Source organism: Nelusetta ayraudi, unplaced genomic scaffold (assembly GCF_046127955.1).
Source record: "Nelusetta ayraudi isolate G7.1 ecotype Tasmania unplaced genomic scaffold, CSIRO-AGI_Nayr_v1 ptg000004l, whole genome shotgun sequence".
In the NCBI taxonomy this organism is placed as follows: Eukaryota; Metazoa; Chordata; class Actinopteri; order Tetraodontiformes; family Monacanthidae; genus Nelusetta; species Nelusetta ayraudi.
This window is the reverse complement of record NW_027466054.1, coordinates 1,598,200-1,617,025: the sequence shown is the minus strand read 5'-3', so window position 1 is coordinate 1,617,025 and position 18,826 is coordinate 1,598,200. Positions and strand designations below refer to the sequence as shown.

General features: G+C 43.3%; 1 protein-coding gene across 2 annotated transcripts in view; it reads right to left on the bottom strand.

The window, feature by feature from the left end:
* Nucleotides 1-11,259: 11,259 nt before the first annotated feature.
* Nucleotides 11,260-18,826, bottom strand: part of usp43a (ubiquitin specific peptidase 43a) — a 90,842-nt gene continuing 83,275 nt past the window's right edge. The window contains exons 14-17 of one of the 2 annotated variants that reach the window (XR_012928717.1): nucleotides 17,647-17,805; nucleotides 14,965-15,126; nucleotides 11,708-14,844; nucleotides 11,260-11,396 (exon numbers count right to left, since the gene is read on the bottom strand). Coding sequence is in view for 1 of the 2 variants with exons in the window: in XM_076042847.1 (XP_075898962.1) it covers nucleotides 13,697-14,844; nucleotides 14,965-15,126; nucleotides 17,647-17,805 (1,469 nt within the window). In the remaining variant the exon portion in view is untranslated. Of the gene's footprint in view, nucleotides 14,845-14,964; nucleotides 15,127-17,646; nucleotides 17,806-18,826 lie in introns of both variants that reach the window. The other variant, XM_076042847.1, reaches the window with a different exon arrangement.

Sequence of the window (18,826 nt, the reverse complement as noted above, 5' to 3'; positions counted from 1 at the left end):
CCAGGAGCACTTGGAACGGCCCCAGCCAGCGACTTGCTCTCCAGCTCTTTCTCCGGAGGTCCTTCAACCGGACGTAGTCGCCAGGCTTCAGGCAGTGCAGCGGTCCCGTCGCAGCCTGAGGCAAAACAGCGGACACTTGGCGCCTTACGTCTGCTAGAGCGGATGCAAGGTTGGAACAATAGGTTAGTATTGTGTCTTCACACAAGGCCGTGGAGGGGAGTGCCTTTCCTCCGGTAGTCATCCCAATCTGGGGAGGAGCTGCAAACAAAACTTCAAAAGGAGTGAGATTAACGCGTGCGCGTCTCCTCATTCTCATGTACATCAGGACAATGGGAAGAGCTTTTGGCCACGGCAGGCCAGTGTCAGCACAACATTTGGCTAATTTGCTTTTTAACGTCCCGTTCTCACGCTCTACCGCCCCACCACTGGCAGGGTGATAAGCACAATGTTTCCTGAGGTCAATGCCAAACAGTTTCCTGATTTAATTAAGCGCCTCGTTTGTGAGATGTGTCCCATTATCACTGGATATTTTGTTTGGAATTCCCCATCTGGGAATTATCTCAGTCAGCAAGGCCTTGGCCACGTCGTTGGCTGATTGTGTGGTGCTGGGAAACGCTTCGACCCATTTCGACCACATATCAACCATGACCAGACAATACTTTTTCCCTGCTGACGGTGTCAATTCGATAAAGTCCATCATGACATGTTCAAACGGTCTGGTTGGAGCCGGGTGTGCTGCTATTGCTGCCATCTTGACTGGTCGTCCTGCATTTTGTGAGAGGCAGATTAAACACGCTTCACAATGCTTTTGTGCTACGACTGAAAACCCTCTAGTAAACCAAAATTGATTAATTAATTCCAACATCCCCCCTTTTGACACATGGTCTAACCCATGCGTCAATTTAGCAAAATGTGAAAATAAATGTTTTGGCAGACACGGGTTACCGTTTGGTCCCACCCAAATGTCAGTAACGTGGTTCCAGCGTGCGCCGGCGGAGCGCCAAGCGGCCTTCTCCTTCGCTGTGGCGAGGGACAGCATTTCAGCCAGTGATGCATCAGCCTCCTCAAATGAGGCTGTCATCATCGGGGCTGACGAGGGTGCAGGCTGCCTTGCAGCGGACTTTGCTGCCGCGTCAGCTCTGGCGTTGCCTTGGGAAACAGGGTCACGAAGGTTAGTGTGAGCAGAACATTTACACACTGCTATTTGGGAGGGCAAAAGTATGGCTCGCAAGAGGTCAGCAATAAGCACATGATTTAAACACCGGCTTCCCGTCTGACTTGAGGAAGTTCCTGCATTTCCACAGTGCCCCAAAGTCATGAACAACACCAAACACATAACGGGAGTCAATGTAGATTGTGACAGACTTGCCCGCAGCACATTTGCATGCTTCAGTTAGCGCAACCAGCTCTGCCCCTTGTGCTGAGAGGTGACATGGAAGGGAGTCAGAGCAGATGACCTCCGAGTCGGAGACAACTGCTTAACCAACTCTGTTGGCGCCTTTGTCGTCCCGGAACGCTGAACCATCTGCGTAGAAAACAAAATCAGCATTAGCAAGGGGTTCGTCAGTCAGGTCAGGTCGGGGGGGAGCAAATTGTGTCTAGCTCTGCTATGCAGTCGTGTGTGGGTGGGGCACGTTCGGTGCCCTGGCGTGGACAGCAGCGTTAACTGCTCTCAAATCTTGAACAAGCCTCCAGTCATCACGTTGAGGAGGAACTCTGGCCTTTTTTACAGGGAACATGGGCGTGCGCACTGGCGAGTCGGGGCATGGGACAATGACACCTGCTTCGAGAAGAGAATCAAAAACAGGAGTGATCCCTTCAACAGCTTCTGGTTTCAGAGGATATTGCGGCTGGTTGGGCAGAATATCACTTTTGGATGTGATCTTCACCGGTTCGGCACCTTTGATCAGTCCCACATCGTATTTGTGAGCAGCCCACAGTGAGGAGGGAACCTCACTCAGTTCCTCGGGCAGCTGCGATGTGTCAGTGAAACATGCAAAACTCGTGTTGTGGCGCTCGCTGTCACGTGTCTCTGTCAGGTGCAGACAGTGAAGAGCCTGTGTTTCCAGTGGAAAATCAGTCTTATGCACATTCAGAGTGGGGGAGTAAAAATGTCCCCGCTCCTTTCGGTGCCAGTCTTTGGTCGACAGGCATTTTGTCAAAAACGGACCTAGGTCCTTCCACTCATCGCCTGGACTCTTGGAAAGTGAAATGTGTGGGGTAGACCCACGGACAGAAAAAAAAGAAATGCACTCTGCTCTGGTGTGAGTGAAACAGACGCAACGCATCGTTGGGGGCCCCAAAACAACGTAGAAACAAAAAGGCCATCATTCACGCTTGAAAAAATAAATAAATAAATAAATAAAAACTGACTCTCAAACACACTGTTTCTTTCAAAAGTTGCACTGGCTGTGCAGTGCAAATTGGGAGCTTTCATGAAGTGAGCATCACCCGGCACCTTATCGTTAGCCGCCACTATCAATTCTTCTGGGGCCTCGAGGGGAAGCAACCACTGATAGCCAAGGTCGAGGAAGATAACGACCTGGCAACAATCAACCCGTCGGGGGTGGAGATGAGATTCATGCCCAGGGCTAGAAGCAAATCTCTTCCCAACAAATTCATCTGACACACTTCTGACAATACGAAGCTGTGTTTAATTTGGTTTTGTGATGTGCATGTCTCGTCGCCGTAGTCAATACAAGTAAGTGGAGTGGTGAGAGGCTCTCTCTTCTTCGTTCCAGCTGCTCCGACAGAATAAACATATCTCCCACTTTTTTTTTTTTTACACTGGGGAAGTTCTTCTGCACGAAGGAGCGACAATGTTGCTCCGCTATCGGCTAGGAACGTGATATTTTTACCCATGATTCTAAAAGTGACCCGCGGCAGTTTCTCAAAAGCAGCTTCTTTATACAACGTGTATGTGGGAGGAGAAGGCACGTGACGACGCTCTAAACCTGTCAATGGTGCTCAAAATTTGGTCACGTAAATCAACCTCGAACTCTGTGTCAGTGTCAATGCATGTCTCACCGTCAGGCTGAGAGCAATCAGTCGAACCTAAATCATTGTCAGAAGAAAAATCATCATCAACATGTAAATCAGTATACGTTTCCGAATAATCCACATCAGAATATGAATCAGTGTATTTGTCAGCAGGGGAAAGGGAAGTTAGAGGGGACAGCAAGCATTTCTTCATTGCAAGAAGCGTGTTGCATGTGTGTGTGTGTGCATCACTTCCCTGCGAAAACGCTGTAGGCCGGGGGTCCGTCTCGCCGGGTCCATGCCGTGTCCCCCACTCCACCCTCCCCCCTCAGCTGCTCTAAGTTGGATCCTCTTTTCCGGCCCTCGCGATCACTCTCTTGGCTGCGGTGGGCATGGTTCTGCCCGCGGTGTCTTCCTTTGTCAGGGCATTCTCTGGCCCAGTGACCCATTCGGCCGCAGATGTGGCACGCCCCCTTTTCGCCTCTATCTCCGCTAGTCGCCCTTCGTCAGTTGTCGTTGTTCCTGTAGGGCCGTCTCGCCGTGTCACTGAGGTGCTTCATCATGGTGAGGGAGGCACGCTTTATCTTCTTGTCCTCTGCATCGCTGGCCTCCTGCAGAAGCCTCTCAGCGTGCACTGCATGACGTCGGACCTCTGTCAGCCGGGCATCTTCAATCCCCACGCAGCAGCTTGTGTTAACTGCTTTGGCGATCTGGGGGAGCAGCCCTTGTCTGAAAGCAGTGATGAGGCTGGCCGTTTGGTTGACGGCAGTCCTGATGAACGTGGCGACGCTGCGGCGTCGGTGCTGGAGTGCGCAGGGTTGTACGGTGGTAGCGTTGGATGAGGGCAGGCGGGAGGAGGGAAGACAGGCATGTCAGGGAGAGGGTCCCTCGGGCCTGTAAGAGAAGGATACAGACGATTTGGTGCATTTGAATGCTCGTGTGTGAGCGGCTCCTTTTCTCCCTCCTCTGGGGAGTGTGTGTGAGTGTGTGCACCCTCTGCCGTTATCTCTGTCACCCCTGTGCTCCAGCGCCCAGCGCTGTTCACACGTTTTTTCACTTGTTTCCTGTCCCTGACTTCTGCTTCAGTTTTCCAAAATGAAAAACACCTTTCATGATCTTTGATGATCTGAATTGCATATTTCTTTGTTTTTTGTTTTTTGTAACCTCTCCCTCTGCTATCTTCAATTTATCCCGGAGGTTTCTCAATTCCTCCAAACTCAGTGATCCCCCTGCTGGGAAATCATACTTTTCAACCCAAATTTCCAACATGTCAAGACAATCTGGACCATATTTTTTTCTCATGTCGTCCACAATTGGTCCCCGCTGGGGAACAGCAGCAGCCACTTTGCTCTGGTTCTTCCCCATGTCTAGCTAGACTTACCCCTCCCGACTTTTCACAAAATTTTCACAAAATTTCAAGTCGGAAAGTTACACAGGCGTCCCCGTGCACCCCTTTTTCTTACTAAGGCGCAAAAAGGTAGAGAAAAAACTCACCCCTCTGGTAGTTACCCACCAAAGGCGTCCGGCTCACTTGTGGAGCGGGAATTCAGTGTTGATTCAGAATCAACACCTACCTGACAGGCACGGTTAACATATGCGCTCCGTCCTGCCCCGGGACCGTTCGTAGACGACAAGGAAAACAACCCACTGGTCACTGATATGTCTGAGACAAGAACAATTACTTCTCACCCGATCTCTGAATCAGCACTTCCCTTCCAGGTTCGCTTGGATAGACGTGAAGCCGATCAGATCCACACTTAGACGCCGATCCTCTCATCTCTGAATGCTTGGTTCGAGGTAGAGGGGGACCGAGGAGTTTCCTCCGTTCCTGGTCCCGGGCCCTCGACGTCCCAGAGTTTCACTGACGGGTCTTCAGCTATCCTGTTCGTGACGCCAAATTGTTGTGGAAAAGAGCGAAGATGCCGATGCAGGAATACTGGGATAATAAGTAATTTAATGAACAAACAATAAAAAGGGGATCGGAGCTCCGAGGCACAAAACACAGTAAAATGGGAGTGCGAGTGCGAGGAGGAAAGGAGGAAGAAGGTCTCTTATACACTGGACTGGGAGGGGAAGAGATAAGGAAGGGAAGAAGAGGAAAACAAAGCACAGAGAATCAGCACAAGCTGACACATTTACAGCCTCCTCTGGTGGACCACGAGGAGAATGTCTCGAGAAGGTTATACTATGAAACTAACAGATTACACGTGCTACTAGTGATCATATGACACAGAATACAACATAATAAAGAATAACCCAAGAATACATATTTCCCATTACAGTAGCCTAGAGGGGGCAACATTATTTGGTTTGGTTGGTTTGATTTTTTTTTCAATTGGTTATGTTTATTGAGTTTATCTATATTGCTATTCATTCTAACAGGTGCATAATGATTATCTTTTTGTTTTTGTTTTTGTTTAAATATGCCCTCTGGTAGTATGTTTGTCCTATGACCATTTTATGAAAACAATAATATTTGAGTACATAAAAATTACAGCTGGCACTATCCACGACAATGATCAACTTTTTCAAGGAGAGCCTAGAAATAGCCATTCAGACAGCACCCCCAATACATAGTGCATAAACACACTGGAAATGACAAAGATTAGACAAAAGAAAAAAACAAGAACTCACCAAAAAACACCATAGACAGCAGCGGCATCATACAGTTCACACACGTAGTAGAAACCAAACTGGACTGTAGCATTCCTGGACATGAACCATCCATCTCAGCATTCAGAAAACCCGCATATCACGTTGTCATCTGATTGCCAGAACACTTGACAACGGACAAGCTTTATAACGGACAGTGGGGGCAGACAGGAGGACAAACACATCAGGCACGCTCTCACCTTCTGTCAGAACCACAGATGGGCCATAAGCCAAGGAAGACAACACGCCAAACAAAACGAGAAGAAGTAAAAGAAGGAATAACAGAGTCAACCCAAGGCATCGTGAACAAACACCGAATCAACATTGCAGTAAAACCACACATAAATCTACTCACACGAGAACTTATACACCAAAAACACACAATAAAACCAGACAAGAAATGTGACGTGTGACACTTACGAAATCCCATGCAAACCCTGCAAGCGTCATTGGAGAAACATACAGCACTCGTAGAAAGGGGCACAAAACAGAATGTGAGAAGGGCTCAACAGGTGCTTCTCACCATGGGCCTGTTGCATTAAAGAAGGGTTTGGACATCCAGGATCAACAACTAAGCCTAGCTTAACCAATCCAGAACAAGAGCATCCACACTTAAATGGTTGCACAAAGACCCGGCCAGGATGAGCAGACACGGATTCATCGATCCTGGACAAGTGCGCACACACGCCTTCCTTTAATAGACCCTGTTATTGAGCACAGATTCACCATGGCAACCCGAGTGGCGCACTTTTCCCCGTCTGAGGTGGAAATCCTATTGGAGGCTTAAAGGAACAAATGAAAAAGAAAGGTGACACTGCCAGAGACATACAACATAGAGATAAAGTGTTGTGGTAAAGTTTTCAGACCGCCTGAATGCATAAGAAATTGTAGTTGTACTTACTTGCATTATGAATCAGTTGAAATTGTAGGTGAAACTATTTGCAGATGTGAGTGAAATTGTGTGCATGTACCTCTATCAGACTGTAAAATCTCACTGACTTTATTCAATTTCCATTTGGGACTAATAAAGTTCCTCTTGGCTTATGTTTGAAATTAATGATCACAAATGCTTAAACAATCACCAGATATTCAGGAGTATCCAGGAGTATCCCTGTTGTTACACGGACCGGAATACTCCTGGAAACTCCTGGATACAGCCCAGATATTCAGGAGTATCCACGAGTATCCAGGAGTATCCCTGTTGTTACACGGACCGGAATACTCCTGGAAACTCCTGGATACAAACCAGTTTTGGTGGGGGCCACAGCTATTTGCATTTCACACCTGGTTGCCATGGTGAATAATCCCCTGGGTGCTTGCTAGGGAATATTTGCATTTCACACCTTGGTCAACAGTCTTCCTCTGGATAGGTGGAACAATGTCCTGCCCCTCCTATAAAAACCCCTTCCCATTGGTCCAGTGTGTAGGGAGGAGCTTCTTATTTTTAATTTAAATTTACATATTATTTTTATTTATTGTATTTATTTTATTCCTTTTATTTATTATTATTAGTGTATTATCATATGTATAATATACATATATGTCACCCAAAGATGAATTCAAATCAAAAAAGCTTTATTTCAAAGGACAATAGAATATACACACAAAATATGAGCACTGCTGCTGCATGTGCCATTTAAAAGACACTAGTGGCCTATGGCCTCAAGTGAATCAAGTCTCTGCCGGTGAGTTACAACATATTTCTGGTCAATGTCCAGTCTCTGCTGGAGCACACCACACAGTGTCGACAACTCTGCAGTGTGTGGGGGAGAGTTAATAAAGTTACTCTTAATTAAGTCATTTCTCCATGTTACTACATGGGGAAATGTGGTCTCACTTACTCTTCTCTTCCTTTGCCTCATGCGTGCAGCAATCCTGCTCTCCTCTTTCTTCTGAAGATTCTCATCCTGGTTCATCCTGTAACCCTTCCGAATCGTCTCGAAATATGTCTTGCAGGATGCTAAAGACAAGAAATGGGTTTAATTAATTATCAAACTCAGCATATACAGTAGAGCAGTGTGAGAGATAAGAGAGAAAAATGTTTTGATAAATGAAACTGATTTTAAGTCTCGGTTTATTTTATGTTTAGAGCCATAGGACATTGTGACTCACCCATTGTGACTTCAGGCTCCACATCCGGCAGAGCCAAGGAAACTTCCCTCAAAAGATGTGTTGTCACCCCCTGGTTGTGGGGGGAAGATACACTGTGGAACAAAGGAAGCCAGGTGTTAGGAGTGGGTCTGTTTGTGGTGACTGTTGACTGAGAAAAGGAGCAAGATTAAATAGATCCTGGAACTTAGTCTGGTCTGGAGCAGGCGCACTCCACAGAATGAAACTTAATTCTTAGACCATAATATATCCCACTTCCCTTTATCGCACTATTGTGCAACAGGATCACAGACAAGTTGAGCTGGGATAACCAAATCCCTCCATTTCACATCCATCCATATTCAATACATTTTCTCCCATCTAGGGACACATCGTTTATCAATCTAGCATACCAGCTTGCAGATGTGCAGCATAGTATTCCGAGAGCTTTGGAATTTAAACCCTTCCATTGTCTTGAGGAGCGCTTTATTTGTTTTTTTGTTTTTTTGTTTTTTTAAATCTGGGCAACAGTCAGTGTGTTAAAGTCAAACTGGCTTTGAAGAGCAAAATGCAACTTAAGCTGCATCAGTAGTTCTTGTTGATTTCTGTCATCTTAAATTTCTAACAGTTAACAATCACAAACAGTCAGGCTCCAGCTAGACAAGTATATTTGGGTTTAAAAAATAGTTTGCATCTATTTCAGTCAATAAAAGTTTTTTTCATGGCCTCTGAAAATACAGAAAAAAACAGGAATAGGTCTCACCTTTGGAAACAAATGAAATAAACAAAATACCATCACTTTTAAATGAACATCTTGAAAAGTGAGATTATTGATGATTCAGTTAAAGCGTTTTGGTTTGTAATATGAAATTAATTCTTAAAATAGTCTTGCATACAATTGTAAACCTGTAACTTGGTGAACAGTGGGGGAACCATCTCTTGTATGCAGATGATCTTGTAATTTTTAGTCCAAGTAGTGCTGGATGACGGCAACTCCTTGATATCTGCACTGCGTATGGAGTGAAACAGGATTTTAAATATAATGCTAGCAAGAGTGCCGTTTTAATATTGTTGGTTTGGTTCCTTTATCTAATCTCCTGCTACCAAACGGCGTGTTCGTTGAATGAAGAGAGTAGGAGACAAGTGAAATCTTAAGAAGTTTTAGTAAAAGAAAAAACAAGATACTTGGTACAGAGCTCCGGAGGCTTGACCCTAACAACAACAATGGGTTATCAGATGCCAAGTCTGATCTATCTGTCCCTTACGCCATCTTAAATACAGAAAGAAACAAGTAATAAAATATGGAGATGTCTTCTTCCATGTCGTCCTCCTATTGGCTGTCCGGTGGTGTAGCCTTCCCCGTTTTAGGCTAATCTGTGGCAGGAAACAAGTCCTTATTTGGCCGGGAGCCCAATGATCCATCCTCCTTCCGATCTGGTCTACTGGAACACGTTTACCCCCACTTTGATCACCCCAGGTCACTGTTCCTGAGGCCTAATGAGTTAAACAGTAACAGCCTTTCCTCCGAGGTTCTGAATGGTACTGATAAGGATGGGCAAATGATTATAAGAGGACTACATGTATTGACATTCACTACATTTAAACATTTAACTAACTCTAATAATTCTAACACATACATACAATATTTGCTAATATACTAACTTACACGGCTATAATGCATTAAACTAAACTAATAGAATCACAACAATATGTAGAACCAAACAGAATCATAAACTTAATTTTCCTGCATTCAAACTGTCTAGAACTAACCGTGAGTTCTGTACAAGGAGTAATTACATTTGACATTTTAGAACTGAAAAATTGAATGATGATGATAATGATAATGATGACTATATGTACTGTATATAGAGAAAGCAGTAACTTATTCACCCCGGCAAACATTGCATGCATGTTCAGCTTCTGTTCACAACAGGTGAAGGGGGCGCTTTCCCAAGGACTTTGCAAACTGCTTTATGCCTCCCATTTAAGGTCACGCTGAAAAAGGAAGGCTGCGAATTTGATGCTACATGCATTCTTTTATACTGAGTAGGGTCGAAGCCAGACGTTTGTCACTGCTGGCATTCATCATACACAAAGCACCATGGTCAGTGGCCAGCAAAGACTCAAAGATATAGACCTACTATGATAGCACCTTCATAATATAAATATTGTGGATAAAATGCAAGAATGTGTCCTTCATAAAATGGAATGTGAAATGAGAAGCATCTGAAGCAGGCTTCCTTTATTCTTCATGAGGACAAAGGATCCTAAAAGTCTGGTATTGAAGTAAGTATCCATACAAGAAGTATCAATCTGCACAACACTCGTCTGCATTTGCATTTTATTTTTGTGATCACTGTTACAACAGAACATTTTAACATTGTACATTAAAAAAAACATTTGAAGATCTGACATTTGTGTTTCGAAGCAATACTAATTAGTCAAGGAAAGGTGCGAAAGAGGAACGTCAGAAAGGAAAAAAACAAACTAATTATGTCTTCCGAACAAGAAAATGATAAAAATAAAATAAAATAATGTACCTTCGAATGTTCTAAAATCCCTGTATTCCATTTTTATGACCTGAGAACAAAGTGAGAGGAGGTCAACCTTCCTCAGGCTAAACAATTGATTTGGAGTAAATGTTGAAGGAGGCGAAGCTGAGAGAGCGGCTCTGAGGATGAAAGCTGCGGTGAAAAAAACTTGGAATCAACAGCAGTAAAAGATACTGTCCGTTATTTGTCAGCAGCCATCACTGCACTGCTGCCGCCAAATATAACTATCATGCTGCACAGCATGCCAACTGGTGGTCAGGTGGCATTCTTATCTTTATTTACATTTGTATATTTAACAGCTGACCATGGTAAATTATAGTTAAGAAGTAGTTAAGGGTAAGTTACTGGAAGTAAAGACATTTAAATGCATAGATAAACTAGAAAAGAAAAGTCACTGTTGCCTCTTGGAGATAATAAGGTGACATGTTTAAAATGAAAAGTCTGAAGCAAATGGATTCAGACACCAGCTATTTCCATTTAAACGTATTTGAGGAACATATTGTATTAAACCATTGCCCATCAAAATGCAAAATCCTCTATTTATTCAAAATTAAATGCATCACCAATCATTTTGACCGGGATTAAATTATGTGTCCTAATTACCCCCGAGGGTTATTAAAACACTTAAAAGACTTAAAAGTGTTTTTCAGTAATTTCAGTGTCTGAGAGTTTTGGCGTATGTGGCAGGAACAAAAACACAGTTTGAAATGCAGTTTGTTGCTCTAAGGGCTTGCGTGGGAAGCGTCGAGATTCAATTGACAAAATATTTGGCAAAAATTGTATATATATATATATATACATATATATATATGTATATATTTTTATATATATATATATGTATATATATATATATATATATATATATATGTGAATATATATATATGTATATATATATATACGTATATAAATATATATATATATATATAAATACATATATATATATGTATATATATATATGTATATATATATATGTATATATATATATATATATATGTATACATTTTTAAATTCTTACTCGTTATTATCTTCCATTGCTAGAACTGAACAACCTTCTGATAATAAAGTATGCACTGGGAGAGTGACACATCCTTCACCAGTTCTATTGATTTCTGCATGTGTTTCATTCTGTAAAACAGAGCAAAATTGTGTAAATATTAGGCCACAATATGTAAATGTGCAGAAAAACAAATTAGTGTCTGACTTCTGTCGAAACAGCTTGAAAGTAGCAATTGCCTGACAAACTAAATGAAGGAAACGAATAGATTTTTTTCAGTTTCCATCCCCACAAGCACATAGTGTCTAATGCACTAAGCCGAGTGAAACAATCAACAAAACAAAACAAAAAAAAGACTTTGCAGTGTTTTTGCAGTAAAAAAAAAAAACTTCATTATTAGAGCAGTAGCAGAGAACCTGACAGCCCAATTACATTCACCAACCTTACACCTGCAGATAAATGTAGCTTCTTTCACGACTATGAATAATGATCTGCAAACAGAGGGAAGGACATTTTATTTTCATATTACACTTTTCATAAACCCCCCCACACATCTCTGGTTTATAATGTAGGCTTTGACTCTACAGAATATCCTTCAGGATCAGGTACCGCTGACGTCTCCAGTAAAAGTTCAGCAAGTGTATTAAAAAAATTCAAATAAAAATATGAATTACTTTTCAAGACACCCTCTATTATAAATAACAATTAAAGAATTTGTGTGTGATCGCTATGGATGCAGCCTCAGAGCACCTGTTCTCATCAATTACATTCTCACACACATAAACACTGCGGCTGAATTACGGCAGACAACCACGACGATTGAATGAATAAAGAGAAGTGTTAATTATAAACATACAGATGTCAATATTAAGGTTGTAGCTTTGTGTGTGTGTGTGTGTGTGTGTGTGTGTATGGTGCGTGTTTTAAGGAGGCCATGCTTCCAGTGCTACACTAACTCACTGGTCAGAACTGCAGATTCCTTGCTTTAGGCACTTGTTTCAGTCTGGAAAAATAGAATAAAAACAGGGCTACTTCTAACATTCAGAGGACAGGTCACATTATTTAGTTTGACGAGTTACATCCCAGCGTTAAAATAGCCTTAATTTGTTCATAATCATAATAAACACTGTTAATTGCTTCTATTAGTTTTGTTCTCATTGGCTGCAAAGACTTTTCTCTTAACATGCAAACTAGGCAATAAAACTCAACAGCTCTTCGTATGCCAGAGCGCACCTGTCAGTAGAACATATTGCAACATAGATCCCTTGCGACACCCTGTGACACACTGCCACCTCTCTGCTATATGTACAAGTAAACACATACGCTACTCACAAAAAGTTGGAGATACTCGACATTCAGATGAAATTCATGGAAAAACGTGCTGAAGTCGGGCATTTCAGCAGAAAGATGCAATGGAAATTTCTTGTCCTCAAGCGACTGAATTGAATTGAGACAAAAGCTAACAACGTCAGCGTCTCAAGAACTGCTCGTGTTTTCTTTCTGTGATCCGTCGTCTTGGTCTCACAGTGCCAAAATGTGAAACTCATGATGACCGCAGCCATTTAAATACAAACTGTCATTCAGGATGAGAGAGTGTAGGAGACTTAGAAATGCTGTTGTGAGAGGACAGTATGTCATGTAATAAGTAGTGAAACACTGGGCAGTTGGAAATGTGCATTCAAAGTTGACCTGTAGAGGTTACAGTGCACTTTGGGTGGATTCTGACGTTTCATCTAAAGGCCCAACATCTCCATTTTTTTGTGAGGAGGGTATTTCACCAGGGCTGTTTCACAGGAAAAGGGTGTAGAAAATGTTAAACACTTCTACAATTTACAAGAAGGCACAAATAATTAAGAGTTTCTAAGACAGCATTTCATTAACTTCATTAAATGTTTCCTACCAAACCCATTAAAAACAAAAACAAAAACTGGGGACTCGCCCCATGTGCAACAAAGGAGCAACCAAACTGATTACAGGCTGCTGTGTTGTAGAAAAGGTTTGCATGTCAAGTGCAAACACGACTGCAAGTCTTGATAAAATTGCGCCTCTTTTCAAAGAGTGATAGGACGCGGCCACAAAGTGACCCGTTTGTCAAAAGCAGAGAAAGTACTTTGTCTCTTGCGGTCCATCGACAGTCGTTCAGTAAAGGCACGAATAGAGAATCCCCTCGATCGGCAATGCATAAAAACACTTCCAATCTTTAAAGTTGTCCTGTGGGTGTTAGGAAGTCGTGGAAAATGTGTGAAAAAGCAAAATATCCACGTTCTTTTGAAAGTCGAGGTAGTCGTGCCTTCAATCAGACTTTCTCCACACGCAGTCACGTCGCCAAAGACTGATTCAAACGGGGATTAAGAAAGCGGAAGGACACCCTGTCTGAGTGTAAAGGCTTCGTGCTTATGTGCAGAGGTGCATTTCAAAATGAATGTACGAGTCAGAAGCTGGACTCTGGGAAAGTCTTTTTGCGTCCCAGGGACGTTGTGCTGTAGCGAGTCCTCTGCAGGGTTCCGTAAGACGGTTTGTCTGTTGTGAGGTTGCGCGGTGGAGCCCGGCCCGAGGGCATCCCGTTCCGGTGCAGAGACGCTGTCCTGTGCATTGTCTGCTCTGTGTGTTTAGTGGGGATGTTGGACGAGCTCTGGGACCGTTTGATGCTGGCCGCCGATCGTCCCGGCTTGCCGTTCGCCATGTTGTCACCTGCGCGGTCCGAGCCGGCGGACTTGCCCTCTTCTGCCTTACTTCGACCTCCGGCGGCTCCGTTCTTCCGTGCTGCCTCGTCGGCTGAGCCTCGACTTGACTCGACGGCTGAGCCTCGACTTGACTCGACGTCCCTGGACCTTCTCGAGTCCCTGTCCTTCTTCAGGAAGCTACCCTTTAAAAAGGACAGCAAACCCTCATTGGGATTGGGAACTTCTTCTCTCATGGGTCTTGAGTTTCCTTCATAGGTGCCGGGGTGCTCGCTCTCAGTCCTTTCCCCTTTCTGTCTTCGCAGAGTCCCCTCCTGAAGACTGGGGGTGCTGTGACTGGACTGAATTCCGGCACCGGTACGTCTTTTTGTCTCCAGCTCCTTGGAGAGGCTTTGTTTCTTGGCATCTTTCCCTCTTGTGAGGGTGTTACTGCCGGCGCTGCTGATATTCACGACGCCGTCATCTTTCGTCTCATTGGTCTTGCTGCGTCTCAAGCTAGCCGTTTTTTCCGACGGCCTCCTCTGGCCTTCTGGAATCTGTGGAGACTCTTGCCCCGCCTTACTCATGCAGCTCATGCCTCCTCTGCTGGACGAACGAAGGTTTTCTGCAGCTCGGCCCTCAGAAGTATTTTTTTTGCTTCTTGGTTCACTCATCAATGTGACTATTGGATCTTTGGTGCACCGCGGCCTTCGCCCAGATTCTAAATACTGCACCAACTCCACGGGGCCTGTTTCCGGAATAGACGGAGGTGCTGGCTCAGGTTTACGTCTGTCCTTTGACCCCAAAGACCAGCGCAGCGGAAACACTTTGCTCAGCGCGTCCTTGGCTTTGCTTGGGGCTCTCATACTCACACTGCGTCCCTGAAGACCCCTGACAAATGGCCTTTTCTCGAAGCCCCCTGGAATTGAAGTAAAAAAATGAATACTTCCATTCTCATAGTAAAGTGCAAAACCTATTCAAAATAAAGAAAAAAACACAAAAAAACATCTGAGCAAATCTTCCAAGCGTATTCTATTACCTTTTTCTTTGTGAGTGTCGTCTTCAAGGAAGACAGGAGATTCAGGTGAGTCAGGTATGGAAGGAGGAAACGTGGTGGAGGTCCGAGAAACCATGCTTCCCCTTTTACTGTCCTCCGTAAGACGGATTAGCCAGTGGTCTGACATTGACGAGCTCGTGGATCCTTGGGAGCACGAAGACATAGGAGAAAACTCATCTAGGGGAAAAACCTTTGCAGTCTGGTAGCACAGATTTGAATAAAAAGAAACACGAACGTTGATTTTCCCAACTCTGAGAGTAGTGTGTGTCAATGCGACACCATTTATGTGAACACAAAAAAACGAGGGCATTGCTGGGAACAACTGTGGTGGCCAGCTGTCCAATAAGACATTCCATTTTAAAGTGATTCTTAAAATATTAACGACATGGGTTAAGATTTTATAACATAAACTGCATTGTTTTGACTATGCCATTCGAATGACTGATGGGAAATGTTGAGTAGGATGAAACTGATTTTGATTTGATGATTACTGTTTTGAGGCTAGCTGGTGTTGAATGAGGGCTTCTTTGCGGTGAGAATGTCATCACAGTTTTGAGTGCTCAAAGATGGTTAGAAGAATAATGGGTGCGTGCTCAAAATGGCCAAAATCAGAGGAAACGTCCCCCAAAATTTGCTATGGATTTTGTCTCATGGGATAATATTATGTGACACAATAAAGCGAAACCAATGTTGAAAAAAAGTTGGAATGTTGGAAAAATTAATGGCAGATAATGGGTATCAGTTTCACAAAATGATGACTGATACAATAAAAAAAACATCATTTTAAGCCTAAAATAGCCTAAAGATGACAAACTTTCATTATTTGCCTGCAAAAACCTGCAAATAATTAGACAGATCGATATGTTATCTATGCTAGATATGTTAGATACGAGTCCTTTTACAGGAAATTACTTGTTGGCGTGTTGTCGTGTTAATCCAATAAAGTCTGCTATCTCAAAGATCTCTGCGTTTGAGTCCTGCCTTGAGTCCCTGGCTGACACTTCACCAGCTATGTTGACGGGGTTATGGGTAATGTTTGGGGCTGTTCTGCCCGAGGACTTAAAAACCATGATATGGTGATTGTCCATGCACCACTATGTAAGATGGGAGATGAAACTTTGATAGTCTATTCCAGAGGTGTTGTTTTTGAGCAGTGCAACTACTTCAGTGCCATCTGAGTATTTTTGGGAGGGTGAGGGGCTGCCGCAGGCATTAGTGTTGTGGGTAAACAGGGAAGGGCTCAGGACACACCCTTGGGAGGCACCTGTGTTGGTGATGAGGAGGTGGTGCTGCCCCCTCTGGTGAGACTGTGGTCTGTCGCTGAGGAAACTGCCCAGTGAATGAGGAGCTTTGGGGCACTCAGGTGCTTGAGTTTTTTTTTTTTTTTTAATCATCTGATGCCACTGTGTTGAGAGCAGAGCAGAAATCAATGAGGTGTCTGGCGAAATGGACAAGGGATTCGAAGTGCGGTAGGACAAATATGAACAGGGCGACGTGGTCAGGTTTATAACTGAGGTAAGACCCAGACATGTTGTTGGAGCAAGAAGGAGAGTCAACAGGCAAAATATACCAAAACAACTCAAAACTTGATTTGCTTTGATTTTTTCTCCATTTGTAACATGAATAGATGAGTAGGAGTTAAAAAAAGGTATAACAAAGTTTTAACATAATCTGTATTTTTACAATTAATTTAATCTAACTACTTCATCCAGAAAATTGCAGTGTGGCGCTATTCTCGGATGACTGCAAAAGAGTGGGTTCAACGTGATAAAGAATATGTTTTGGAAAAACTTTCCTCTCCTCCACAATCTTTTATTCAAAGAGTGAAATCTGAGGGGAACAATGGAAGAAGCAGAACAAGAAACATTTTTTGCCAAGTACTCTGCTTGTGCAGTCTCCACTCTTGTTTGAAAAAGAAAAAGCATAATTTAGTTCACCAAGTCACTGGATTTATGCACTGATATACAGTCAGGGATCTGCAAATTGTATCTCTCACACGCTTGCTCGGGGCTTTAAAGCAGAAATTGCATTAAATAGTATTTGCATGTGTTTTCCGAAGTTGCTGACGGGGCGGTCGCTTCTCGTTATTTATGACGGTGGCAGGGCAACTTGATGGGCGGGAGGAGGTGGAGATTCACACGCATCGACATGTGCGCCTGCTGGGGTCAACATACAGAGAGGGTGCGTGATGTGATCACACCATCACCTTCTCAATTTTCATCACCTTAAACCTGACAACAAAAATAGCGTATTGTCATTTTATATATTGGAATGAACAGAACTCACACAATGAATATGTCCAAGTCTACTGGTTGACCTCATTATTCCCAAGTTCTCCCTCCTACTAGCCGTGCGCATATTGATATTTTTTATTGATATAATGGTCGCTAATGAGAGTAGAATTTTGTATTGATAATTTAGAGAAAATATCGCTATTTATTTCTGACCACAGCTGCGGTGTGAACATCCTACGGTGTGTGCACCCCTTAATGCTTCTTATGTTGCAACAGTTTCACAAAAAAATGGATGAAAAAAATATTTCATGTTCATTTTTCGCAGCACTCTTCAGCTCTGTCTCTTTCCAGGAAAGTGTTCACTGTGGAGAGGAAGTAAATTGGATGCATGTTTGCCTCACAACATTGCGGAAATCTCGTGACCGCGTACCTCGGACAGAGCAGTGGGCCGACCACTGCGGTATGACGTCGCGCCTCTGATAGAAGAGGATGTAGGCGCCCCTGGTGCACACTTCTTCCTCAGGCACCAAGTCCACGCTGCTGTCGTCGTAGCTGTACCACTGTCCGTCCACTGAGTTCCTGCAGTACGCTGGAACGCAAAGTCACAAGAATTATACATAGTTCAAAATAGAGTCTCTACATTTAGCTCCCACTGTACCCACACAGCTAGCGTGGTGAGACTGACGTCAGTGCCGCAAGATTCTTCATGCTAGAAAACACAGCGCGACACAACAATAATGGTGAGACCCTTTCGAGCTGCAGTTGCCTTCCATTTCTGCTGAGAATGAATGGTGCTGTAGCTGAGCATCATCATGATCATCGTGGGGAGAAACTAGTCGAACCATCTGTGTTTATTTCTTTTCTTGGAACGGCCTGCTTTTCCTCGTCCTGACACTTGAAACATTTCATGTTCTCGCTTTTTCCCGTGTCTGTGCCTTCCGTTTTCTTCAACACCAAAACCAAAACATTTTTTTGTTTTGTTTTGTTTTGTTTTATCACTATTCATTTTTGTTTGCCCTAACATTCAAAATGACCATGCAGTCACATGCACACGCTGTGTTGTGATTGAAATGGATCGATCAAGTGGTTAAAACATGAGCCGGTCGTGCGGCTCTGGAAAACTCACACTGTTCCTGTTGTTAATGTTAGCAAAATCATTCCAGATTGCCAATACTTTATTTACAACATTATTATGATGTGTGAAAGGTAGTGGCTCCACACTAAGAACAGCTGATCCTTTATTGCTGATGAAAAATTGAACTAAAAACATTCTTCTGTAATTTTAATAATTTGTAATATAAAAGCAATAAACTACTGAGAAAAATACTGACACATTTGAAATTCGTATGAATAATAATGATATTTTATGAAGCGTGGATTACACAATTATATAAGATTAATAATAGATTATAATACATTTTATTTTAAACTAAATGCAGGTGATTACAATAATTCATGTTCATAATTCATCATCGGCAGCACGTCTTCTCTCTCGCCCTCCTGTTTTGTTGCGCTTGTCGTTGTCTGTTGCAGTTAGCTGGTGGTTAATTAGCCTCGTCTCTGTCACCTGATTCATTCTGCACACCTGCTGCTGATCCCACTGACACCAC